The 27,278-nt window shown below is 41.1% G+C and overlaps 2 protein-coding genes and 1 long non-coding RNA gene across 3 annotated transcripts; 1 reads left to right on the top strand and 2 right to left on the bottom strand.

Moving 5' to 3' along the window:
• Positions 1-1,392: 1,392 nt before the first annotated feature.
• Positions 1,393-10,065, top strand: LOC116602234 (uncharacterized skeletal organic matrix protein 5). The gene is made up of 7 exons (XM_032363516.2): positions 1,393-1,488; positions 4,025-4,114; positions 7,009-7,089; positions 7,403-7,442; positions 8,174-8,306; positions 9,090-9,233; positions 9,588-10,065. Exons 2-7 carry the CDS (start codon positions 4,036-4,038, stop codon positions 9,993-9,995), a joined length of 885 nt encoding a protein of 294 aa, XP_032219407.2. The 5' UTR covers positions 1,393-1,488; positions 4,025-4,035; the 3' UTR covers positions 9,996-10,065.
• A 274-nt stretch (positions 10,066-10,339) lies between these two features.
• On the bottom strand, positions 10,340-20,213 carry LOC116602233. The gene is made up of 10 exons (XM_032363515.2): positions 20,087-20,213; positions 19,741-19,770; positions 18,734-18,916; positions 18,168-18,341; positions 17,954-17,996; positions 17,196-17,488; positions 13,425-13,654; positions 12,946-13,184; positions 11,502-11,696; positions 10,340-10,729 (listed from the first exon to the last, which is right to left on the bottom strand). Exons 1-10 carry the CDS (start codon positions 20,121-20,123, stop codon positions 10,456-10,458), a joined length of 1,698 nt encoding a protein of 565 aa, XP_032219406.2. The 5' UTR covers positions 20,124-20,213; the 3' UTR covers positions 10,340-10,455.
• LOC125559918 lies at positions 14,937-15,759 on the bottom strand. The gene is made up of 2 exons (XR_007306594.1): positions 15,631-15,759; positions 14,937-15,445 (listed from the first exon to the last, which is right to left on the bottom strand). It is a non-coding gene; the product is annotated as an uncharacterized LOC125559918 (long non-coding RNA).
• Positions 20,214-27,278: the final 7,065 nt, after the last annotated feature.

The following is a 27,278-nucleotide window of genomic DNA, read 5'->3' as shown; positions in this document are numbered from 1 at the left end:
TAAACCAGCCTTTTTGTTTTAAAATGGTGGCGTTTTACCGGCGAACTGTCATGTTCGACGAATGCTGAGAAAACTAGACCAAACCTTAGGCTATAATTTTCTAAACGACTCCCTTATTATTAAACAAATCTGTAATCTTTTGTACAGTATGGTTTTAATGCTGTGCAGTAAGTCAAAACAGCGACTGAAGTCAGCCTTTCGTACCTTTACTAGAACAAGTCAACACTACGATTGTGTTTGTTTTCGCCAGAACACGCGCATGCACATACGTTATTCAGCACTGTGGCTGCAACCGTCATTGACTATCATGGTAAAGACCAGGATAAGGACTTAGCGGCCGCCCCTCAGCCAATCCTGGGTACGAGCCTGTGCCGATTTACCATTTTTAGTAATAGCTCTATTACTTCTAACGTCGTTCAACCAAGGTTCGATGTTTTTTTATTATTGCCCTCCATTATGAATTTTCTTTTTTGTTCTCATGCGTACACAATTCATGTCTCGAGGGGTAACAGTTAAACTCCCCAAAACTGTCGCTAATAAAAATCTAAATAACGAATTGGGGTACCCTCTTTGATTAGTCAAGAGGCACTCAAGGCAAGATTGTGGGATTTTTTTAGTAATTAACTAGTATACTTGTGAAGTCGTTTTTAATTTGGCTGAAGCGCTATCTTTGGTTGGCAGCTGGCATCGACTCAATTTGTGTAACAACAAGTTAAGAAATGAGGCATTTCCATTATAAAGGAATTGACCGAACACGAATTTATTATTGCACTTTTTCATGATTTTTGGGTGTTAATACTATGACCTCTTTAGGGAACTCGTGCTAGATTCATTCTTATATAAATGCATCCCGAATCTTGAAAGAAGAGAGGAGACTTCCTTCTATGTTTTATTGGTAGACTGCTCACAAATTAGTGTCAGGGGAAATGTAACTTTTCCAATCTCTAAGCGTCTTTTTTTTTTTTATAGCAAGGCAGCATAGAACTTATAACCAAAACTGGTAGGCGACTTTTTCTGCATCAGCCAATCTAGGTGTTTTGATTAAAACGCAGCGATAGCGATATTTAGGTAGAACTTGTATGGCAAGCTTTGCTCATGAACAACTATACTCTCCCTTATGCCAGCCCAAGAGGGAGCTTTGAAACGTCGCATGAGATCATTGAGACTTTATGTAGTAAAGAGATTTCTGATTTACAACTTATAACTTAATATTTTTATTGAAGGGTTGGGGCTGTTTTGAGAGAAAAAAGCCTGTGTACCTCGGTACAGAAAAGATCAAGGTCACAGCTTTTTTCCTTAATACACCAGCTGGTCAATTATACGTTATTTGTAGGGTCCTCTGTGCACCTGGCTCCAGTAACTGACGTCTGTTCGATGATCTTCTTGAGCCCGTGCACTCCAGTACCTCTTCAGTCCTCAACAAGGCCAGTATAAAACGTGAGTTTCGATTACTCATCTCTTACATTCTTGAATCGTCGAAAATTTCAGGTAGGTGTTTTTTTTTTTACTTATTTTTTGTTTGTGATTTTTTTCTTAGATTTTAAGAATTTAAAATACATTTTTTGTACTTCATGTTCTCGGCTAGATAGGCGTTATGTATTTTTGTTAAACTTTTTTTGCTTTGTTAAATGCTATTAGATTTACTTATTTATTATTATTATTTTATTATTTTGGAAATATCTGCTTTGTATTTGGCCTATAATTTACTAGCCAGCTTAGCGCTTACAAATTGGCGTTTTCAAGGTTATCTCTAGAAAACAGAGCCTTGTTTAGAGAGGGTGTGTGTATGCGGGGAAGGCAAGATTCAGAAATTCCTTGTTTGCGTAGAGAAAACATCATTTCCTTTTATATGTCTACGGTCCGCGCACGAATATCCAATCAGAAAGCAGCAAATAGAAGCAAATAGAAGCCAGCGAAGTGCAACCCAAATGTCCCACAAAAGTCCCACAAATTGTACAACGGATGAGGATGTCGATGTCGGATGAGGTCTGTGAATCCTGCTCGGGTTATTTTAGTATCTAAAATAAAGACGTTTATAGGAGATTTCCTGCGACTTGGGAAATAAAACACGGTCACCTAACATGATGGATACTTGATTTGTTGTCCAAGTTTGGTAAAAATTTTGTAGAGAAGCATAGAGATAGATAACTACAAGCTTGGTTGATGAATGGAAACGGCACGAATCCAGCTTAAAATACTTGGAAACAATAAGATAAAGCGGTGCTCTCTTCGGTAGATACTATGTGTTTATGTGCTTTCAAAGCTATTTATCTCAACTTTCAGTGATTTTAGTGCGGGGAAAAGTAAAAGAGAATGCCGTATTCGCGACATGACGGAAAACCCTGAACATGCGCACTTCGAAGAGATGGAGAAGATACAATTTCTTACAATTTTTCTTGATCATCCTTGCGCTATGTATGGGATCAGGGACGAAAACCTCAAATTTCAATGATATTTTACAAAAAGTAGCATCAATTTAAAAAAAGTCGCATTTGATATTTTGTTTGATATTACTCACTAAGCAATTTGGGGAATTTTCCGCCTTATTTTATCGAAATGAGCTTATTGGAAAACTCATGTTTTTCCGTCATGTCCGTATTCGCTCTTTACGCCTGACTTTTAACTACAAGTTTTATCGGCAAACGTCAAGATTTACAGCAATAATACAAACGAAAGTCTCATTCTTATATGTAATTGAAGTAACCTAGGATTATGTAACAGCTATATTTTTGGGTTCTCTAACCGAATGTAACAAGCGGCTATGACTCTCTCTGACCACTTGTGAGAAAACCACTATGACCCGCTTGGCTGGTACCGGTTTTTACTTGTTCGCTGTTACAAAGTCTTTACAACATCTGGTGTCTACAAGTATTGTCTTACAGGTGTCTCTTCAAGTTGTTAAGTGAGTTTTTGGTGTGTTGGGGCTTCGGTACGCACCCATATTTATATGCTACTAAGACGGCATGTCCTTTAGGATAACTGAGACTGACATCCCGAAGGGCTTTTAGCACTGTTTGGATAAGGGTTTAACCAATGGGTGTACGAGGGACGACCTTCCCTTGGGCTACCGTGACTTACGTAATGTTTACAATGTTGCTACTGACTACGGATGTCATTCACTAACTTGTTACACTGCTAGTGCGCATGGCAAGATACACACATGAATATAATGATTGACAAGATTCCAATCATTTTTGCACTCAAAATCTTTAACCGTACTAAATCCAAATTTCGTCGACGGCCAGGCCTGAATCCTACACAGGGCAAACCCTGTGTGAACTCAGACCTAACTTTGTTTATGTAGTTATAGGATACAGGACTAAAACAAATGCTCAAATCTCTGTTCTCCAGTACCACTTGAAAAGGGACGCGGTACGCCCATAAGTTCCCCGAGCAAAAGGTCAATCTATTAAAAATATGAACTGCTTGGCTAAGCAATTTCCATGCGAGCGTTTTAGATTTCCCTGTCAAACGCGATAGGTTAGCTAAACAAAATACTTTTAGTTGTCCCGTGGACTTCAATAAGCTGACAGCCGATCAGTATATAATTTCTAGATGCTAAATATCACTCCACTACATGTGTGACTTATTCCTGCGTGACAATCATATCGAACACAAGTTTAGGAAGGTAGGACTTACACTGTTCTTGTATATGGTTTGTTTGCTTTTTGTTTTACGTTTCTTCGCAGAAATTTTACGTTTTTTTCTGCAATTTGAGTTCCAACTCTACACTAAAAGTGGCCGGTCAACGAAAACAGGACTAGCACTTTCTACGCTGACCGAAAAATGCTTATTTGCTTGTCCAGATTCGCAAAAAATATCTCAAACCAATCTTTTTTGCCGTCGATTGCCGACTTTTTGTGGGACATTTGTGGGACCATATGGCTGTTATTGCATCATCTCTTTCCTGATTGGTTATTCGTGCGCGCGTGATTGAAATGTCGGATCTATGAATTGTGCGTCTGGGGAAATATTTCAGTACTTTTCAAATTGGTGGGCTCCCTGTGTTTTTGTGTTTCTCTAGATTACGACAAGATGTATATCTTTCTTGCGAGTTTGCTGTTCATCGGCGACCTGGCTGCCACAGACAACGTGTTTTGCGACCCAAACTACCGTACGTTATTCACATCAGTTGAACAGTGCCGTACATTACCATACCATTACATACCATTCTTCTCATTCTTTGCCGAAATGTCTTGCCCTGCGACCACCACAACAACATGGGGGGGGGGGGGCACTCTAGCTGTAAAAATGACTGTTGGTTCCGATAGATACGAACATTTTATGCCCCAAAAAGAATGGAACCGTGCCACCCTAAGAATGTGCCCGCATCTGAATTCTATACCCAAAACTCCACCAAGAATAGATAGCCCCCAGCTCCACCACCCCCCATAAAAAGTAACCCAAACCAGAGTTCTACTCCTAAAACAAACAATAGCTCGAAACTTGCCAACCCCGTAAAAAATATATAGATGAAGTATTAGAAGGGAAATTTGCTATTCAAATTTAATTTATTTATTACCTTTTATAAAAAGAACTCTATGCTCCTCATCTCCAAGGCCCTAGTCATCAAATCCGGTACAATTTTACTTCCTAGTCTTCACACCCTGTGTCAGCACATCTCATGTGACATGCCCTCAGTCATCACAACCACTCTCCCCTTTACCACGCATTTCTCAACCTTTAATTTTACACCCTATGCCTTTCCCATTTGTCTGCACACAGCATAAAATAGCCCTCATTGAGTAAGCCATTACATAGCCACTCAAACTAGCGCCCCTTCTAGAATCTAATGGTAGAGAGGCATAATATGTTAAAATTAGCATTCTAGCATCTAATGGTAGAGAGGCATAATATGTTAAAATAAGCATTTGCAATAAGAACTTTTTGAGAAATTACTAGCCCCCCCCCCCCCCCACCCGCCCCACTCAACCCCCAAAATACATACCCAAACCTGAGTTATATACATAAAATATACCAAGCATAGAAACTTACCTCCAAAAAAATTACCCAAACCTAAATTCTATAGCCCAAGCATACAAAATCTTGCTATAAGGGAGCTTCAACATTCAGATTTGCTTATTAAATCAAATCAATTTTTTTCCATTTTTTATAAAACAGACAACAAACAAACTCTGTGCAATAAGCACTGAGAAAACAAATGGGCCTGAAGTATCACCAAACTGACTGCACCCCCATACTCCAAGAATCTCCAAGGCCTAGTAATCAAACCTGGTACAAGAGGGGTAAAACGAAGGGCATAATATGTTTGAATAAGCATTTGCGATAAGGACTTTTTGTCAAATTAGCCCCCCCCCCCCCCCTTCTCATCCCCCAAAATACCCAAACCTGAGTTTTAAGCATAAAATATACCAAGCATAGAAACTTACCTCCTAAACAAATACCCAAAACTAATTCTATACCCCAAACATATCAATTGTTACTACTATAGTTTTAAAGGGAGCTTCACACTCAGACTTGCCTATCAAATCAAATTAATCTAATTCCTTTTTTATAAAAAAAACTCTTTGCACATATAATAGAGATTGATAAGAAAAAAATGGGCCTGAAGTATCACCGAAATCGAATATGAATAGATATTTTCAATATGATGTCTGCTCTAGTGAAGCTTGGAGCCTCTGGTACCCAAGGTATGACTATACTCCCATTCTCCTATTATCTCCAAGGCCTAGTAATCAAACATGGTACATGGTGTTTACTTTGTCTTCACAACCTGTGTCAGCACACCCCATGTGACATACCTTAGTCACCACCACTTTGCCCTTACCATGCCTTTTCCTCACCCTAGTTTACACTCTTTGCCTTTTTCCCATTTGTCTGCAAACACAATGAAATAACCCTCAATGGCTCTACCATTGTGTTAGAACATGTGTATTGTGCACACGATGTGTGTTACAAAACTTCCTTTGGGATGGTTTTTACTCCGAGGTATACATACACCCCTCATTGAATAAGCACATTATTACATAGCCCCTCAAACAAGTGCCCCCTCTAGAATACATTTATAATAATCCATACCTTTTTTTTTACAACGAGTAGCAATTTATAATGACCGCCATCCCTGAGATTTACAGATCATAGCAAATCTATTTATTCCAGGATCAAATATAAACATTGAAATTTCATGTAGTGTATTTAATGGCATACAATAAACAGTGACTCGCGACCATTCTGTAAACGATTTAGCTTCATTTTTTTATGAGACTCGCTGCCATTCTGTATGAGATCCTTTTTAGTTTCAATATCCCAGCTAAAAGGCTAAAATTTCTTCTTGGAGTGTCTTCATTCCGAGTGTGAAAGCGAGATAAATCCAGGGGAATTCTGTGCAGTTGTATGACTCGAAGAAGCGTACAACTAAATAATTGGTGATCAATGTTATAGCCTGCTAGCAGTGGCTTACCCTTCTGCGTTCATTACAGTACGATTCGGTGAAGTTCGTAAGAACAACCCTTCAAATGAGGTCTCTTGCCGATGAGAAACAACACAAATAGGATATATCTAACGCACTGAGGCTAACGCATCAGAGTCTCACTTTGAGCACTTCCCTGGTTTCCTCTGGATGAAAACCAGACAGTGTCGCGAAAGAAAGCCACGCAACTGCACTAGGAGAGAGATAGCAAGAATCTGATTGGCTTAGAATAATTTGACTGACGAAACAGATAATCCCAAAAGACACAAACAAATCGATGTTTTAAAATGCGGCGTCGCGATACAACGGATTCGACAGTAAACCATCTATATCTGCAAATAATAATGGGGGGGGGGGGGGGATCGAGCCACCCCTAGATTCGCCCCTGATTGGCCAAAGATAAATCGTGGATCAAGATATAGATGCTGACGAGTTTTCAGAAGATTGATTTAACTTTTCTTCGCCACAATTTTATATGTACCCAAGCAATTCTAAGAATCCAAATTGAAGTTTGAACTGGGGTTGGCCTTGTGACTGGCCGTTATACGAACGGCAGTAACCGAATGTTTTGTCAACAGATGACGCCATTGACCCAGATTTCCTCGAAACTAAGATTTGTGGCCTGACAAAACGAGTCGCAGAAATAGAAAGGTCAATAGGTAAGATAACAATGGACTCTGAGCAGCCCCTACGGGCGGGGAGCGCTTTGTGACTCCGACCACTGGGGGCTGCGAAGGAGACTAGTTCTTATAAAGTTCCCGTAACGAATATATTCTCTATACATTTGATATAATTCTTATATGGTTCTGACATCGCTTGAGTTTATTTACCACCTTCATTTTTACAAATAATTTGTACCAATAAGCACCTTTCGGTGGTAAAACTTCCACTCGGCAAATGCCATTCACCGTTCGTACTGACGACCTTTATTGAAATAGGTGTAGGCTAAAAGTGTATATTTTTTTCTTGAAGCGACGTACACATCGTGCAGGGAGCTAAAGAATGATGGCGGGTATGTGATTTGCCTTCACTAGGGGTAGAGGTAGGGAACTCATTTGCCTTCACTAGGGGGTAGAAGTAGGGGATTCATTTGCCTTTACCAGAAGGTGGAGGTAGGGGGGGCGCATTTGCCTTCACTAGGGGGTGGAAGTAGGGGACTCATTTGCCTTCACTAGGGAGTGGAAGTAGGGGACTCATTTGCTTTCACTAGGGGGTGAAAGTAGGGGATCCATTTGCCTTCACTAGGGGGTGGAAGTAGGGGACTCATTTGCCTTTACTAGGGGGTGAAAGTAGGGGATCCATTTGCCTTCACTAGGGGGTGGAAGCAGGGGATCCATTTGCCTTCCCTAGGGGGTGGAAGTAGGGGACTCATTTGCCTTAACTAGTGGGTGGAAGTAGGGGACTCATTTGCCTTTACTAGGGGGTGGAGGTAGGGGATTCATTTGCCTTCACTGGGGGATGGAGATAGGGACACTGATATTGTGTAAAGTTGAGTCGAATAATTATCGCATGGTGTCCAAAACCGCAACAGCCCCTCACTCGGATTTACCACTGCTTCTATAACCAGGATTTTGCAACTTTGTTGAAAAGTCATTCTCTTTTACCCAAGGTGTTCATTTTCAAGCTTTATAAAAAACAACTTGACGACTAACAACAAACTCTCCTTGGTTTGAGCGCCTCGCTTTCGCACAAATAACACAGGAGCCCCATCATCTGTAACGGGCTATTTGTCTTTCCCTTTAGTGGTAATAATGGTAACATGGCGTACACTCTGACGGTGGGTGGTCGCTCATTCGATGCGTATTGTCACATGGATGAGCTGGTGGGGTGTGGAGCGGGGCCCTGGACATTAGCCATGAAGGTTGATGGAGGAAAGGTAAATGGAAAATCAGTCAGTCAGTCATAGAGTTTTTTCGTGCAATGTTTTATTTGTGAGAAAACGTCAAAACAAACCATACCCCCTCTCACTTACTGGAAGAATTTACGGGAATATTTTATATTAAGGCAAGCTCTAGAGACACGGGTGGAACCCGTGAGGGGAGGGGGAGGGTTTCTTGAAACATACAAGTACTTGGTTCCAGTGTTCTTGGGTTGTTCCTCTTAATTGCTATACATTTTAATATTCTCTGTCAACTGTCAATTAGAACTGTCAATTGTAAATACAGATACATTACCAATTATTGTAAATACTTTTCCAGATCATAACAATTCGAATATAGATTATTCGAATATTCGAATTCGAATGTAGATTATTCTTAGAGGTTTTTGCCCGATCATCGGACGAAGAGGGTTTTCAGCGATAATATCACCGAGTACCGCCTGCAAGCAGGCTAATCTTATCTCGGATTTCTATCTTGAATTACCATATTCACATTGTAAATATTTTCGTCGAGGGTGAAACAGATTGCTGCCTAACGTTTCTTTAAAGAAGGCTAATCACGCCGCTTCATTTTATGCTCACGCTCAATGCCGAGGCGCACAAAGCATCCATTTCAACATATCGGCTTATTCAAGCGAGTAACCGAGATATTTGCAATCTAGTATCGTCAATAGCGTAAAACACTTCAATGAAGTTTTTTTTAATGTAAATAGACCGTTATTTTAAAAAATAAAAAAGGGTAAGTTGATCGACATTCTTTAACCTTGAATTATTTTTTAGCGAACTTTTAACTACAACTCTGCTTATTGGACGGACGAAAATGGATATAACTTGAATGGCGGTGTCTCGCTGGGATCCGAGGAAACAAAGTTGCCGACCTTCTGGGCGACAACCACCAAAGAGATCTGCATAGGAATGCAAGATGTAAGCTAATATCGGCGAGGGGCGGGGAGAGAGGGGTGGGGTGGGGCGGGGAGGGGTGGGGTGGGGAGGGGTGGGAGTGTCTAGTGGGGCCGTTCCACTTTAGGCTCTGTTAGATTTTGCTCGAAAAAAAGCATTATGCTTTTAGCAGTGCTTGTGCAGCAATGTTCTGTAAAATTGAAAACTGAACTTGTCAGACATAATTTCAGATAACGGACGCCATTTTATTCATTCATTTTTGCCATTGGGACTGGGAATGAGAATTTATTTTTGCTTTGTGCATTCATTTTTTGCAATCAACAAAGCAAAAATTTTAGCCACATGTATGCATTTCTTGCCTTTCTTTGCCTTTCCCAGTCTTCTAATAACGAGATCAAATGGATGAGCCTCCCCCTGAACAGCACCACCACCCTAATGTCGCTCTTCAATGGCGGCCATTACGAGACAAAAACACCCTACAGCAAGTGGCGAGAGCTCGTGGGCACCCAGGAAGCGACGCTACAACGTAAATGTCGCAGATCGGGTTTCAACGCCAAGTGCGGCAACGATTTCGCCGCGCGCGCAAGGATCGGCATCGTCGGCGATGAGAGTGACGATTGTTACAGCTGCGATTCGGTGATTGGTATTGGTATCGATTGTGATAATTACTGGCAGCATTATTCTGCCGGTAATATGTGTGATTACTGGTGTAGCGATGCTAGTGATAGTGGTGCACATGTTCCTGCCTATTTCATGCATAAGATGTCGTATGTGCTTGTGAAATGATATGTTGTTTCTTTGGTCCATGAACCGTGTAACGCCCTAGAGTATAGATAATAAAAGAGCATTTTAAAGGTTTAGTTTGATTTAATTTACTTAGCAAGTAGTGAGGCAAAGGGACAGAATGGCATCTACGAAATAGGAAGAAAAAGAAAAGATTACCTATAGGTTTACATGGTATTTCATGATTAAGATAGTATTGAAAATTATTTAAGTGGGCTTCCATATTTGGTATTTATTAGACCGGAGCTAGGAAATCGATGGTTTTCAAAGATTTTTAATATAAATGTGCTTTGGCGTAGAATGTTCCAGTAGTCTTGTTTTGTTATAAATTCCAATTATTGGCATAATCGAGTCTGTTCATTTTTTTATTCAGTTCCAATCTCTACAATAAAAGCAAGCATCTAGTACTTCCTAACACTAGCATGCTTAATTCCATGAGCACTGTCTCCTTCAAGTCAGTGGCTCAAGCTCGAATGAATTTTCTCGTCTTTGCCATTTCGCTGACATCCTCTTTTTCCGTGCGCGCATGCCCAAAGAAACGTGCTGAAGGATCCAGATAAGTCAGTCCCCAGCCATCCTGCAATGCATTTTGGGACGAAACAATGGATCCCTCGCACCAGCCCCTGAACGGGTGGAAGGCCTCCCCGATGATGAAGAGGTTTTCGCCTGGGAAAGGCCGCTTGGCCCAGTTGCTTATGTCCTCCATGGAGAATGTGGTTCCAGGCTTCTGAAAATGCCTAAAGAAAATAAAAACTTAGTTGACTTTTTTTCATGTCCATGCACTTGCATTAAAAAAATGGGCCATGAAAGGAACGATTTAAGACGATTTAGATTCCTAATTCCACCTCTAGCTACGCACCTTTTGAAATAATGTAGCAATAGAAAATCAATCAATATTGAAGGGATTTAATATTTAGGCGAAAAGAAAATCCCAACTGTCTACAGTTTTTTTCCTACTGCTGATGAGTAAAGGTTGTTAAATCTACCCTACAAAGCACATGGGCTTATTCTAATAAAAAAAAAAGCCTTAGTTCAAGGCCTCCAGAAAACTGGCAAGGCGACTATGAGGCTCAACCAAGTTAACGTCATCTTTCATTGTGTTGGAAAAAAATCTTTACAAAAAAGGAACACGTTAAACTTCCGGTTACTGTTACTGTTGTTTAGAAACGCGTTTGCTTAAAGCCGCATTGTCATCAGTTTACTTCCGGTCTATTACGTAACAATCTCCGATGATTTTTAACGGAAAACGCGAAAAATATTTCACAATTGAAAGCAGTGTGTCTATTGGAGGTTTCTTTCAGGTTGTGATCGATAATTTAGAACGGATGGCCTGTTATATATCTCGGATGATAATAGATTCTTTTGTCTTTTAACGGTTGAGGTTTTCGTCGGACATCAGGAAGTAAACTGGTGACAATGTGGCTTTAAGTTCCCTATTCTTGCTCGAACCCACTCCTCCCCAACCCCCATTCTCAGGAGAAGACAGTAATGCCGGGCCTGTTGAATTACCAAGCGGAGTCCCAGTAGTGGTAAGCGCTGTCCCTGGGCTTGGGAATAGTCGTGTTGAACTTGGCCTCAAGTGCACGGTGAACCTCGGTGTCCAGGAAGTGTTTTTGGAGCTTTGCTATGTCCGCCCACTGCCTGGCGCACTCGCCATCACTGTACAGCGTGTGCAGGACTCCAGCACCGGAGGGACCTTTATCCCTGGGAATTGATGAAGGTGTCATATTATCTTCATCATTAACATACACAGATGCGCCCACTCTTCGCTTGCTCTAAATAGGTGCGGTCAATCAGTGCCCGCACTACACAGGTTCGCCCTTTCTGTGCCCGCTCTACACAGGTTTGCCCACTCTGCAACCACTCTACACAGGTTTGCTCACTCTGTGCCCGCTTTACTCAGGTTTGCCCACTCTGTGCCCACTGTACACAGGTTTGCCCACTCTACACCCGCTCTACACAGGTTTGCTCACTCTGTGCCCACTCTACACAGGTTCGCTCACTCTGTGCCCACTCTACACAGGTTTGTCCACTCTGTGCCCTCTCTACACAGGTTTGCCCACTCTGTGCCCACTATACACAGGTTTGCTCACTCTGTGCTAACTCTACACAGGTTTGCCCACTCTGCACCCGCTCTACACAGGTTTGCTCACTCTGTGCCCACTCTACACAGGTTTGTCCACTCTGTGTCCTCTCTACACAGGTTTGCCCACTCTGTGCCCACTCTACACAGGTTTGCTCACTCTGCGCCCTCTATACACAGGTTTGCCCACTCTGTGCCCGCTCTACACAGGTTTCCCAACTCTGTGCCCGCTCTACACAGGTTTGCTCACTCTGCGCCCTACGCAGGTTTGCCCACTCTGTGCTTACTATACACAGGTTTGCCCACTCTGTGCTTACTATACACAGGTTTGCCCACTCTGTGCTTACTATACACAGGTTTGCCCACTCTATGCCCGCTTTACTCAGGTTTGCTCACTCTGTTCCCGCTCTACACAGGTTTGCCCACTCTATGCCCGCTTTATTCAGGTTTGCTCACTCTGTTCCCGCTCTACACAGGTTTGCCCACTCTGCGCCCGCTCTACACAGGTTTGCTCACTCTGCGCCCGCTCTACACAGGTTTGCTCACTCTGTGCCCACTATACACAGGTTTGCTCACTCTGTGCTTACTATACACAGGTTTGCCCACTCTGTGCTTACTATACACAGGTTTGCCCACTCTGCGCCCTACGCAGGTTTGCTCACTCTGCGCCCTACACAGGTTTGCTCACTCTGCGCCCTACACAGGTTTGCCCACTCTGCGCCCTACGCAGGTTTGCTCACTCTGCGCCCGCTCTACACAGGTTTGCTCACTCTGTGCCCACTATACACAGGTTTGCTCACTCTGTGCCCACTATACACAGGTTTGCTCACTCTGCGCCCACTCTACACAGGTTTGCCTAATAAATATCACCTGTGCGCCAGAGTAGTTCCAAGGCAGTTACTGCTAGATATAAACTTCTGTCCCGGTGTGATGGGTTTGCCCGCCACGTTAACACTCTCCCACCAAGCTTTATCATACACGGCCGCGCCCTTGAAGGCGGGGATTGGCTGAATAGATCTAAACTGGGGTGAGTCGTGAATCCTCTTGGCCACAGAACCATTGATCTCCTCAAACTGGACTGGCGGGACAGCAATCACGAGCTTCGGTGTCTGTCAAAAAGAGTATTATCAAACAGCCTTTGGCAGTCACCATTTTGTCATCCTAGCAAAGTGCAAAGAGTAAAATAGCGTCCATTTTCATCGGTTGATTTGGGGAAGCCAATGCGATATTTCCGACTAAATTTTGTGAACAAAGTATCAAACTTTCTTGTAGATGGTTATTTTGAGGTTTAACTCAATATTAAATGAAAACAAATAACCAAGGTTTGATTGACAGTCCCTGTCCCTAACCTGCACACGCAAGCTTGGTGTCATCAGCACGTATATGTCACCTTCCCTTTCGATCGTCTTCACAGCCGTGCTCGTGTATATCTTCCCACCAAGCGCCTCTATTCTTTGCTTCAGGACGGTGATGATGGTGGACATACCCCCAACTGGGCGAATGTACTTATCCGCGAGCTTAAGGGACATCTCGGTGAATTCCATATAAGATCGAGGGCTGATGAAGTCTGTGTAGTCACCTAAGGTAACCAAAAAATCACCAACGCATAGAAAAAAATCGCAAGATTAATCACATACACCTAAACATTACAGACAATAATGACGTCTAGACACGATGATGAACTTCAAAATCACAGCTGCTAGCGAATTAATCATTGCCATTCGATCGATCATCGTATCATAATAAATATAAATTGTTTTTACTGTAACGCTATAAGCATCATCAAGATCAAACTCAACCACCCACCCATTATTATTACCATAGCTATCATATCCATTATTCACAATATCATCATTAGCATCATTCTATATGATAGTCATAGCCATAATCACCATCACTATTATCATTCAAACAGCATCGATTTCATCACCATCACCATCACCATCACCATCACGTTCACCATCACCATCACCATCACCATCACCATCACCATCACCACCACCATCACCACCACCATCACCATTACCACCATCACCATTACCACCATCACCATTACCACCATCACCATCACCATCACCATCACCATCATGTTCACCATCACCATCACCATCACCATCACATCACCATCACCATCACCATCACCATCACCATCACCATCACCATCACCACCACCACCACCACCATCACCATCACCACACTGTTAGTTTCAGAGAGTAGTTTTAACTCCAAAAAAGGAGTAAAAAACCGAGGTACAAAATGACTCCCTTTTTGGAGTAATTTTTTACTCCCTTTTTTCTACTCTCTCAAGGGAGTAGATTTTACCCCTGTAGGGGAGTAACTAAAGGGAGTGATTTACTAGGTTGCTTGCTATTACTCCATTAAAGGAGTACAATTTACCCTCAAAATGGAGTTATTTTTTACTCCTTTTTTTCCTACTCTCTCAGGGGAGTAAATTTTACCCACTTTAGGGGGTAGCTAAGTGGAGTAATTTACTAGGTTGCTTGTTGTTACTCCATTCCAAAGAGTACAATTTACCCTCAAAATGGGAGTCAATTTTTACTCCCTACTAATCGGGTAACCAAAGGGATGATTTCAACCCCCTCCCCCCTGTTTTTACAAAATGGCCGTTTAAACTCCACCTACTTCAGGGGTTAATACTGGAGATATTAGAGTAATTTAGAAACACCAAGGAAAAGACGTTATTATGAATTTGACAAATCATTTAATTAAACAATTCAAAAAAATAACAAAAATATAAGTTGAAAAATAATAGTCATTTGACATAAGGTATCCAGGACAAAATTACTAACAAGTGTTCCAACATAACAAAGCTGAAACAAACATACACAATATTATTTTTCTATAACAACTTTAACAGCTTTTGAACATTACCCTTTTTGGCGTCATTACGGTTTTCCAAAAGAACTGCCTCCTCCTCCATCTTTGTATATCCAGATAAGAAGCTAGAAGCCTAATACCTCTATATGCACCATTTAAATTTGAACCTGGTAGGCTAGCTTGAAAAGATAACTAGGTTCTTCATATGCAGGGTTTAATGTGATCAGAATATACGGACAAAAACCAACTACAGTAACATTAGATATTCAAAATAAATATCTGGACAAATTTTAGGTGCAAGACTGATTACTAGGTTTTTACTAAGCTAAGTTATTCAATTTTGTACTTCAAGTAACAGTTCATAAAGCATAGGCGCTTTAGATGTAAGTACAGTGATTAGTGAATAACTTAAGTTTACGAAGTTTTCATTCGTTTCTTGCGATTTACGCATTGATACATTCCATATACCTCCAATTTCTTTCTTTTCTGGCTTTGAAACTCGAGCACATTATACTATCTCTATCATAATGTCCTGCGAAGATAATAAGAGAAACACATAAGAAGGTAGTATTGCTTTGGAAGATAACAAAGAATCACAAAACATATCAGTCTAGTTCGAGAAATCCGCTCACGAACGATGATTTGATGCTGAAGTTGGTCGCACAAATCACATTCACTATTGAACCTATCACATTATAAAACCCATTACACACTAACCTTTTACTTCAATCCATTTTCTGCCATCAAATCCTTAAAAAATGTGAATTACGCGTAGAAAAGAGGGGAATAATCGGCTATCTGTTGGGAGGTTAAGATAATGGCCTTCGTTCGACCGTTATGATTTTGCGCCTTGGGCCCAAGCCCCTCTCGGCCACTAAAGCGAGGACGCCCGGTACAATTTGGTTTTTACGGGCCCTGGTGAGCAGTCTTCTATCTGCAAAGCGGGACTTCTTTTTTTTATAATCTCAAGTAGCATTTCTATTAGAAACAATATATATGATTTTATAATGTTCAAATCGGATCTAAGAATTTTATACAATTATCACCCTACCTATCTTTCTTTTCAATGCAGTACTAATTATTCTAAGCGAATTCTGAAAGTACACCACATAAAACTCATGTTCGAGTCCAATGCCTGTTTTTGATTACATTTCCTATTGTTGTAGTATCGCTGACAATATATGCAAGTATGGTGAGGCCTGTTCTTGTATTGAAAATGTTCTTTTAGGATTTCCTAAGAATTTCCTAAGAGTTCCTAAATTGTAGAATCCTTCAAATCTTCTTCCTAAGATTTTCTTATCCAAATTAGTCCGATTTTCTGGTCTACTGCTTATACTAGGAAATCCTAGGAATTTTTAGGAAGTTTAATCATATTTTGTTGTTTTGATCGAACTTAGAAAATCTTAGGAAACTCCTAGGCACAGGGTAGAGTTTTTTGTCTCAACAATAAATACGATAAAATATTATTTTTATCTGTTGTCTTATATAATAAAGACTATAGTTTTCCTTCTTAAATCCAGCTAATTCAGAGTAAAAGAACAACTCGCTTTATTTTATATATTTGGTGTGGTTTGTTACTGCTTTAAAAAGATACAGCTGGAGTAAAAACTACTCTTTCAACACAAGAAGGCTGGAGTAGTTTTTACTCTTCAAAACCTACCCCCTCAAAGGAGTACTTTTTTACTCCATTTCTTGACCATCTGGAGTAAAAATAACTCTTTTCGCTTCAGATAGCTGGAGTAGCTTTTACTCTGCTAAAATTACCCCCCAGAAAAGAGTACTTTTTACTCCATTATTTGACCAACAAGAGTAAAAATCACTCTTTTTCTAAGAAACATTCGATACTAATTCTCAGCAGAGTAAAACTTACTCCGTTATGGGAGTAAACAAAAAAAAATACTCCTCAGAGGAGTAGTTTTTACTCCAATAAAGGAGTTCAAATTACTCCTTTAAAAGTACCTTATCGCAAAGAGTAGTTTTTACTCTCTGAGTGGAGTAAAAATAACTCCCTGAAACTAACAGTGCATCACCATCACCATCACCATCACCATCACCATCACCATCACCATCACCATCACCATCACCATCACCATCACCATCACCATCACCATCACCATCACCATCACCATCACCATCACCATCACCACCATCACCATCACCATCACCATCACCATCACCATCACCATCACCATCACCATCACCATCACCATCACCATCACCATCACCATCACCATCACCATCAACACCATCACCATCATATAAACTGTATCACCTCTTCTAACCTTTGTATCCGTACAGCTCAGACAAGTACTCGGCCCCTTCGTGTGTAATGTGATTCGAGACGTATGTATTCACGGTGGCATAGCTCTCCGCGTTTGCCGCGTGCTCAGGCTTCAGTGCGTAGCTCAACAGCTCACTGCTCGACATAGGACCAAACTTCCTGTGTGCCTTAAGGTAGGGGAAAGCCTTCTTGATGTCCTCGTGGTTGTTAGCGACGATACCACGTGACTCTATTAGGCTAGGCTCAATAAAACTCCATTCAACGTGACTTATTTCAAGCTCGGCAAGGTGTTTGCTATGAAAAAAAACAAGTGTTCCACAAAAAGAAATTTTGATAGATTGGTTGGTGTGACAAGCTTTTAAGGAGGCCAAAAAAGGTATATAGACTGATGTAAGAATTGGTAAAAAGCCTACGAAACACTAGGTGATTTTCTACGCTCGTATTAGCAAATTCAATCGCCGGTGATCGTCAGCGAATTTGATCGCCAGTATTGAACGAATCAGACGTCTTAGATATCGCCGCGGCAGCAGTCCTGGCGATTTTCAGCCGGCGATTAAGATTTGCTCGTACGAGCGTACAAAATGTAATGTCCTAGTTTGTCGTAGGTTTAGGAATTTGCGCAACTGATGAATAGTTTCCTGGCTAACTTAGACACTCAATTCTTGCATTTACGAGTCGGGTGTACATGGTAACGCTACCTAAGGAAATAGAGTTATATGTTATATATATAGAACTTACTATGAGTTATACAGAACTTACATCATAACCGGATGCTTTTTATCGATTCTCCAAGCACCAAGGCCTACAGGAAAGAGAGATCGAGGTCATGAGAAAAAATCTAGAAAAGAGGAAAAAAAGGAAAAAAAGGGAGAATAAAGAGAAAGAGTAAGAAAAGAGGATAAAGACAAAGCAGAGAAGTTAAAGAAGAAATGGCCTATTTTTTAGCCGCTGAAATAGTACTGTTGCACGTTACCAACAGCGACGTTTGGAGCCTCCTTAAAGGCATGATCCCAGATGCGTCCACCGAGTCGCGAATCTTCTTCGAAAACACAAACGCTCGTCTCTTTGCCGGTTTTGAGCAGCTGATATGCGTGGTACAGACCGGAGAATCCGCCACCGACGATACCCACACCGCAGTCAAGGTTACCTATAAAAGAGAAGACGTTTTGGTCAGCAATGGAGTCGAGAGACGGGACGAGTATTCTTACCCTTTCCGTCCCTGTTTCCTTGAAGACATAGAAATAGACATGCTTTTGGGGGTCGTATACACTCTTTTTTATAAAAACGTCGAATTTCATTTAAGACTGGGTAGTTTTTGTTCACTTAGCATTTTAAGACTGAAAATGTTCAGTGTAAATAACATGGAATCGAGACCGAAACACATCGGCAGAAGACAAATGCATCACAAAGTAACGCTTCATCTAAATGCGCCACCTAGGTTTGAGGCACTTGCACTTTAGGGACATTACCATTATTCGAGCCAGAAATCTGAAAGCTAAAAGCACATAAACCAATGATGTCAAAACACGTGTCACTCACCCATTGGACAGTCCACGTTGCGTGGCCAATCACACTGCTTGGTCGTCTCATTGTACAGCAGGCCACCTGGGCACGGCTTGTAGGAGGCGTTATAATTGTGACAGTGAATGAAGCCTCTGCAAGCGTCATAGGGGTCCCTGTACTCTCCATCAGGCTTGTATTTACAGAAGTTATCGTGTATATCTATCGGACAAAACAACGTCGTCATTTGTCTACTTAGCAAAGCGTTTTCCGTGGGATATTTTGACCGTTCTAAAGAAAGCTTATTACAAAGACTAAATCCACACATCCTAGCGGACATCTACAGGCCGCAGCAAATAAAGGCTGTCCATTGGTTTTCTTTCTACTTTTCCTTTAAGCTAAGCACCCCGTCTAAAATCTGTCTATTTTTTTTTGTCTTGTAGTCAACCGAGTGTTAGTAATCTGACTGATGTTGTCGTTGTTTAAACGGGGCTTTACCTTAATAAACTCAATTGGCCGCATAAATTTAAGAGAATAAGCGACCAGGTGATTGACCCAGAAATGCCTTTTGAAGAGGGCCAATGACGCCCATTGGACTTCAATCGTGGATGGGCATTTTGAAATTTTCTTGTAAATAAACCGCGGTATTCTAGATTATAAGCAATAATAATAAAGAATGGTTGATCGATAATCAGAAAGCGATATCTGTGCACAGGCTATAGGATAATCTGACTCAGAAATGAAGTCTACAGTCTTGTTACCTGAGTAACACGACCCCCATTGGGAAGGAAAAAAACACGCCGCGGGGGGTCGTGTTAGTACTCATTACCAGGTGGCGGCGGTTACATTGCGCGTCGTTACGTGCTTTACGCAACACTAACAAGAATGTAGACTTCATTTTGAAGTCGGATAGCCCGTGATCTGTGTTCTTTTGGATGTGTTACCATATAAGAAGAAAGCGTAAGAAAAGAAATGCTATAGAAAAAAGGCACTTATTGCAAATCGAAGCAATCTACATATTAAAGATTTTGTTAAACAGTATGTACCTGCAGTAACTGTTACTGTGCATATAGCTCCTGAAAAAAAGTAAAAGACAAAAAATGTTTATTGGACTAATTTATCATTTCAAAAGTTAGGCCTATTTTGACTAGGAAAGCCGCCCGGAAAGAAAAGAAAGCGGGGCGTAAGCATTACCACTTCGCGTGTGAAAATTGGAGCGACGGAGCTGCAAATGTAGATGCAAGAAACGGAGTGTTTTCTTTTTTTTTTCTTTTCCTCTTGCGTTTCCTTCGCTCTAATTTTAACACTCGCGTACGTGCGCATCCTTTCCGTCTCCTTCAACGAAATCTTCGCTAGGAAGAGCTTTACTAGTGAGAAAGTCTAGAGCTTTACCTGTCACCAGGAGAACCAACAGTGTAAGCGCTTTCATGGCGAATTGCAGAGTGTTGAGTCTACAGAGGTTTGAGATGGGAATGCTTATTTTTATTGACACAGCTCTCCAGACGCCCTAACAAACATCATGCGTCATCCTAGACGCATGGAGCCCTCTAGAGATCAAAAGAGACCAAGTCACTCACACATCTAAAAACAATGTTTTATACTTCATCAACTAAATTCAATAACAAATATTGCAATATGCCTCCCAAATCCGGCGATGCAAATGGATGCTTTTTCACACTTGGTAATGTGCTGGGATGACAAGATGGCGGCTGACAGAGACACTTTAAGTCAGCAATCTCGATAGAACAAAATCAGTTGATTTTTACCCATTCCTTTTTTTTGGACACGTCATGGCAGCGGGGCGGGGAAGCAAGGGCTTACTGGGTTTATTTAATCAGCTATATTTTTAGAAGAAATGCTTGACGTATCTGATTGACATCTGTCAGTCTCCTGTTTAGCTGTAGGAACAGGTGTGCTAGACAGATGGTCCCTTGTGGGAAGGTAGCTGGTTGCGGTAAATCCATCCGACCCCATCATCGATCTTGTTACAGCCTTTCGTGTCTTATAATTTTTGACCCGGGTTTAACTTAAGCCATCAAGCGAAAAAAAAAAGTCAGTTAAAATTCAAGATTTGGAGTTTTCGCGGAAGAAACCGTTCTAGCGGCCAAAACAGGTTGCTGCGCGTGACATTATCGTTTCGATTGGGGCAAAAAAAAGCAGCTACTACTGGCGAAATAGCACTGCACACACAAGCAGAGCTCTCGCCATCTCAAACAACAGTAATCAAATTTAGAAAATACTTACCCGACAATTTTTGAATTTGTATTCTTCTTAATAGTTTACTGATGATCTTTCGATTTGTTCTTCTAGAATGTTATTTGTAACATATTTGACAGACTTTAGGGACGGGGTCTGGATAATCGACCAGAGCTTCGCAGTGACAAAAAAAATTATTCTGCAGAAAAAAAACTATTTTTGGTAACTGAAACTAAAGTTCTAAGAAAAAAAGCATGGATATATACATGGATAGACTGACCAAATCCTCAAATATCTAATGGCCCATCCCAGGCGCGTAAACAGAGGACGCACAGGGTGCGCATGTGTTCCCCCTTGGCGGACAAAAAGGGGGGCATTTCTTATTTTAATTTTAATAAGAAATAGGAAAAACACATAATGGAATCTTTAAATACTATGATGTTTTCATGTGATACCTATGACTGCGCCCCCCCCCCCCCCGGACAATCCTGGGAACACGCCCACGCGCCATATCAATATTTGGGTGACCTTCAAACCCGCTCGGTCAATCTCTGGGAGGCCTGGGTCTAAGGGCTTTTCAAGATTAGTGAGATAAAAATTTGACCAAGCTGTCAGGTTTTTTTTGGAAACATTCTTGCCACGAGTCTCAAATTGACAGGAATCAGCATTTTTCACCATATTTTCTGGAGATCAGGGAGCGGGAAAACTTTAGCTCTTCTAAATATGGGCATCAATGACCATATAAGGCAATGCAAACGAAGGACACTATCCTTGGGGAATATGTTTGATATGAACCCTTCTCGGCCGCCATTTTTGGCCATTCCCTTATTAAAGGAACGTCAAATGCTATTTTCTATATGATATGATACCTGTGACTTCGCATCCCCTCCCCTCCCCCTCAGCCAGTCCTGGGTACTTGCCTGCTGCCTTGGGTAGCCAACGTGTGACTTCTGGTGGTCCACTTTTACGCATTCTGGTGGTCCACTTTTACGCATTCTGGTGGTCCACTTTTACGTATTCTGGTGGTCCACTTTTACGCATTCTGGTGGTCCACTTTTGAGCATTCTGGTGGTCCACTTCTGAGCATTCTGGTGGTCCACTTTTACGTATTTTGGAGGTCCACTTTTACGCATTCTGGTGGTCCAGTTTTACGCATTCTGATGGTCCACTTTTACGCATTCTGGTGGTCCACTTTTACACATTCTGGTGCTCCACTCTTACGCATTCTGGTGGTCCACTTTTACCCATTCTGGTGGTCTACTTTTACGCATTCTGGTGGTCCACTTTTTTACGCATTCTGGTGGTCCACTTTTAAGCATTCTGGTGGTCCACTTTTACGCATTCTGGTGGTCCACTTTTACGCATTCTGGGGGTTCACTTTTACGCATTCTGGTGGTCCACTTTTACGCATTCTGGTGGTCCACTTTTAAGCATTCTGGTGGTCCACTTTTACGCATTCTGGTGGTCCACTTTTACGCATTCTGGTGGCCCAATTTTACGCATTCTGGTGGTCCACCTTTACGCATTCTGGTGGTCCACCTTTACGCATTCTGGTGGTCCAGTTTTACGCATTCTCCTTTTACGCATTCTGGTGGTCCAGTTTTACGCATTCTCCTTTTACGCATTCTCCTTTTACGCATTCTCCTTTTACGCATTCTCCTTTTACGCATTCTCCTTTTACGCATTCTCCTTTTACGCATTCTCCTTTTACGCATTCTCCTTTTACGCATTCTCCTTTTACGCATTCTCCTTTTACGCATTCTTCTTTTACGCATTCTCCTTTTACGCATTCTCCTTTTACGCATTCTCCTTTTACGCATTCTCCTTTTACGCATGCCTGTACCCAGGGAGGGAGGGTGGGGTGCAGAGGGCAGCTTCTGTTTCGCAATAGACGTCCTCTCTGTTCACAAAGCCATGCATAAGCGAGACATTCAAGATCACTCTGGTATGTCATAAATCTGTTAGTCAAACATTTTTGTAGCCAAATCCGATAATAAAACACCCCGTTGAGATACTGCAATGGCATAAAAATTCCTCTCCCTCACCACCTCCACCCCCACGGGATTTTTAAAATTCGCATTGCCTCCCCCCCCCTTCCACCCGAAGAGTAATCCTGGGTACTGGCCTGATTGCCTGATTGCCTGATTGGCTATATAGGATGAAGGATGAACGCAAAAATACTTTTGTCACATCTGTGCCAAGGCACACGCAACCTGTATTATTTCTATGCGAAAAAAGACTAACAAAGATTAAGTAGTAGAATAAATTTATTTCCATAGATAAAATGACCTCATTCTGTCGGTTTACTATAAGAGTAATAACCACACAGAAGAATTGAGCCAGCTTTCAGCTAATGAGAGGTTTTGAAGACCTATCGTCTTAGACAAAGCACTTTAAAAGGTTGTGCACTAAATCATGCCTCTACCTTCTGTCGCGACTCACACTTGCGTTCATGCGCGCGCAACATAGACAAGAAAAGATAACTAGAACACAAACGATTGATGCGACCGCTGAATAAAATTTGGTTCAAAGGTACAATTTAATTTTTTTTATAAAAGACGTAGGAGCTATGTGTTCCTTAAAACAAAACAGCCAATAATGAATCCCATTTTTTTTACTGTTAAAAATTGGTCGAACAGTAATTCAACAACGATCGTGCTTACAGATCGCCTTTCACAATCCCCTCGAAAGGTAAGCCTTTTCGCACGTTTTCCCTGCAACTTTCTTCCCAAAAGGTCGAACGCGTTCTTGAGTGTTATGCACTACCCTGTTTCTCTTTTTGAAAGTCCCACGAAAAGTAGAATGCTCTTAAATTTTCTACCATCGGGCTAGTCTACGCGAAAAACTCTGTTTTATTAAAGTCTTTTTTTTATATCTTTCAAGTCATGAGTCAACTCATTATTATTTTTAATGGACTTAGCAACATTTTTTCACAGAGACGTCACAAGTTTCCCAAGATCCCACACTGGGTATGTGATCTGACTCAATTTGTAGGAAACATATAAAGTTAAAATGAGCCATTCATTTTGCTCTGAAATAAAATCTCAATAATATTTGTACTTGATTGATTGTTGTGTTTTCTATGTAGTGTGGATGAAATTCTAAGCTATTTAGTTGAGTACTTTCCATACTCATAATCACATACTGAGAGCTTGGAATGCCTGTGGAGACGTGAATCCAGTCATTACCGCCTCGAATTACTTGACTTATTTATTCCAAGCCCTGTCAATATATGGCATAATTCCTTTCATTCAAAAGACTCACACTCGACCTTACATATGCGGTTATTAGGCGGAAATGAAACTTAATCTCAAGATAATCGAGAATCGCTCATTACACCAAATACGTGTTCAATAACATGTAATCAACGCCATCGTACGGGACTCAATTGAGTATCTTTGACAATAGTTTGAACTTCTTGGTCGACATGTGACCAGATTACGAAAAAAGCCAAAAACTGGCGCTTCAAAAAACAGAATGAAGACATGCTGCTTATAATACTAATTCTAAATATTTTGACCTGTTTACGTAAATAGGTGGAAATAGGTCTGAGTCTTCTGAGCAGCGCTTGCAAATTCGCGATTTCTTGCAAATTCATAGCATACACAATTTGAACATGCCCGGAAATTTAGTATAAATCTCTGAAATTTTACATGAAACAGATTACTAGAGCCATAAAAAAAATTGAAACAACAGTAACATCAAATGGATTTGTGAATTTTTTTTTTTGAAGCAATTGTCTGCGTTTTTAAATCGTTTAGTCCGTCACAGCCAAGTTATCGGGATGGAGTTGCAAAAACATGACACCTTTGTCACTTGTCACCTTTCCGAAAGCCTCACAGCATCCGGGAACTAATGCGCATTAGCAATTCAAAATAGCGTCGGAAGCATTTGGATGTGCTACTAAATGAAAGCCAGAAAACGGAATTTTTTGACAATTCTGTTTCCGGATACATAATCTCCACCACATCTAGGGAACGTTCGATGCCTAAAATCTTCCCAGCATGTAGCAGCTTCGTCCCAGTCTCCCGCGCAAATTAAGAATGTTGTTTACCGGTTTCTCTCGCCTTAAACGGCTCGAGAATCTTGAATCGTCACCTTCAGTGGTTCATGGGTAACGCATAAGTCTGAATCCTGGCCCCTGAAACCATGTGAAAATGTTTACAGACATTTGAACAAAAATGCTACAGCTTTTGAAGCCTGGGACGTTCTTTTTTCCGCTTTTTTGCTAATACCAATGAAGCGCTGCGGGTTAAGCTTCGCATATACTGGAGTGAAGCTTTTGTAAAATTGGTCAATATTCATTTAGCATAATTTTGTTTGATTAGCATTTCATTGTTAAGCGAAGATAAGAAGAAGTGCATATGATTAGCAGAACCTAGACTTGCACCCAACGATATGTATTTCAACCGGCACGTTTATCTCATAGATTCTATGCACGTTTTTGCTCTCATTTTTTTAATGTTCTGAGATTCATAATTGCGTACTTAATGCATGCCAAATGTTTCCCCAATACACGGGAACGGGCGCACGTGTTTGCATCATAAACCACATCAATAAAGACCGACCGACGTCTTTTACAAAACGGTATGTCTAGCACGCATGCTTTTAAGCATCAAAATCAATGGCGAGTACCGACCTGAATATAATTGTAGGTTATAGCACATTTAAAAAAAGAGAACAAATTCTCCAGGGCTGTAGAAAACCTTTGTGTTTCACCGACGTCTTACAAAGCGGTCTGTCTAGCACGCATGCTTGCTTGACTTGGCGAGTTTATTGATCTGCAAAACCTGAGAGTGACCCAAAGAGGTAGCGCTATTCACAAAGTGTGTGCGGAAACGAACGCTTTAATAGGGGGGAGGAGCACTTTTGAAATGCGCCTTAGGGTGGATAAAACCAGATAGGTGATCAAATACTAGATACTTCAAGTAGTCACGAAATAAAAGAGGGAATCTTTTTTCATCGTTTTATTGAAGTTTTCTTCACTTTGTTAAAAGAGTCACGCAATAATACTTAGGGTAATAAGCCTTTGTTTCTAGAAAGTTGTTAAGTATTGAGTGCCCGTAGGTAAGGTGCGGCTTTCGTCTGTCTTGCGAGAAATATCATTAGTTCGTCTGGCGTCTGTGCCGTCGCACAAGGGTTGTGGACCCTGCCTGTGGTGGCCGGATGAGGTTTTAACAGTATAATGAGCATCTCAGGAATGGGGAACACTGTTGACATAGAGACCATGTAAACGTGAAGCTTATCAGCTTATCAGTATATTCTTTATCATGCGTGTCCAAAGCACAGAACGAGGCAAAATGGGAGGGGTTAGGAGCGAACTGATATGTGAAGAGCGCTAAAAAGGATTAGATATTACAGACGTCTCGAAGATTTTGCCTCTTCACCAGTCTGTAGTGGCAACAACACCTAGTTGCATGTTTTACAAGGACGCCTAACGCGGGGGAAGCTAGGAAAGAATTGTTTAATTTGCAGTAGGATTAAGCTACAATTAATATATATACTTATCAAGCTAGAGAAGGCACTCAGTAAATTGATTAGCCCCAGGGATATGTTTTCTTTTCTTCTACATTTGTTTAATAATGAGGATACGGCGCTGAAATCACCACGACATTCTTTGGCCAATTCCAAGCGCAACTAATTGCCATTGGATTGCTTTTTTTTCGATAATATTAGTGTCAAGACAAACAAGAGAGAACATGGAATTTTCTGTGAGCGTGTTTTCATTTTTTTTTTTTTTTTTTTTGGGGGGGGGGAGGGGTCTGGGTCGTGGTTTTGTTGCTTGACCCCAGTGACTCACAGGACGTGACACAGGAGAGGTAATATTGACATTGGTGTCGTGATGGTATTGAAAAGCCCACGTAAAATGCACACTTTAAAATGTCATAAGAAATCCATTGCTTTTAAAGTGAAAGTATCTCTCTATATATGGCACGTTCATAAGGCAAATTTTTAATCCTTCCTTAAAAATTAATTTGTCTAACCCATCGATAATGTTTGTTTACAAGCGTTGTGTTACTACTGTATTGCGTTACAACGTCATTTTTGTTCACAAACCTTGCACGTTTTCCAATCTAAATTTTAACGTTGCACACACACACAATATACAATTAAACGTTTATTCAAAGAAATCGCAAAGACAGGTTCTTATAAAAGAGACATTGTTTTGTTCATGTCAAAATTTGGATTGACTTATTTTGCCAGTTGGACTCGAAACCGCACTTGTCGCAATATCGTGCCAGCGCGCACGAGCCATGCACCTTATCAACCGAAAAGTGTTTTCTCCCTACTTTATAACTATCACTAACGTAACATATGCGTCGTTTGAATACATCTTTTGTAAACCTATCCGGCAACAAAGCACAATTATTTTTTTGGGAACTGTTTT

Source organism: Nematostella vectensis, chromosome 14 (genome assembly GCF_932526225.1).
Source record: "Nematostella vectensis chromosome 14, jaNemVect1.1, whole genome shotgun sequence".
Lineage (NCBI taxonomy): Eukaryota > Metazoa > Cnidaria > Anthozoa > Actiniaria > Edwardsiidae > Nematostella > Nematostella vectensis.
This window is presented reverse-complemented; position numbering and strand designations above follow the sequence as displayed.

Coding starts and splice junctions, on each gene's coding strand:
- LOC116602234 (XM_032363516.2), top strand. CDS start 4,036: ATGTATATCTTTCTTGCGAGTTTGCTGTTCATCGGCGACCTGGCTGCC. Junction 7,090..7,402: donor AGAAATAGAAAGGTCAATAG/GTAAGATAACAA, acceptor TTTTTCTTGAAG/CGACGTACACATCGTGCAGG. Junction 7,443..8,173: donor GAGCTAAAGAATGATGGCGG/GTATGTGATTTG, acceptor CTTTCCCTTTAG/TGGTAATAATGGTAACATGG.
- LOC116602233 (XM_032363515.2), bottom strand. CDS start 20,123: ATGAAAGCGCTTACACTGTTGGTTCTCCTGGTGACAG. Junction 19,771..20,086: donor GTTGGTTCTCCTGGTGACAG/GTAAAGCTCTAG, acceptor ACTTTTTTTCAG/GAGCTATATGCACAGTAACA. Junction 10,730..11,501: donor CACTACTGGGACTCCGCTTG/GTAATTCAACAG, acceptor TATTTTCTTTAG/GCATTTTCAGAAGCCTGGAA.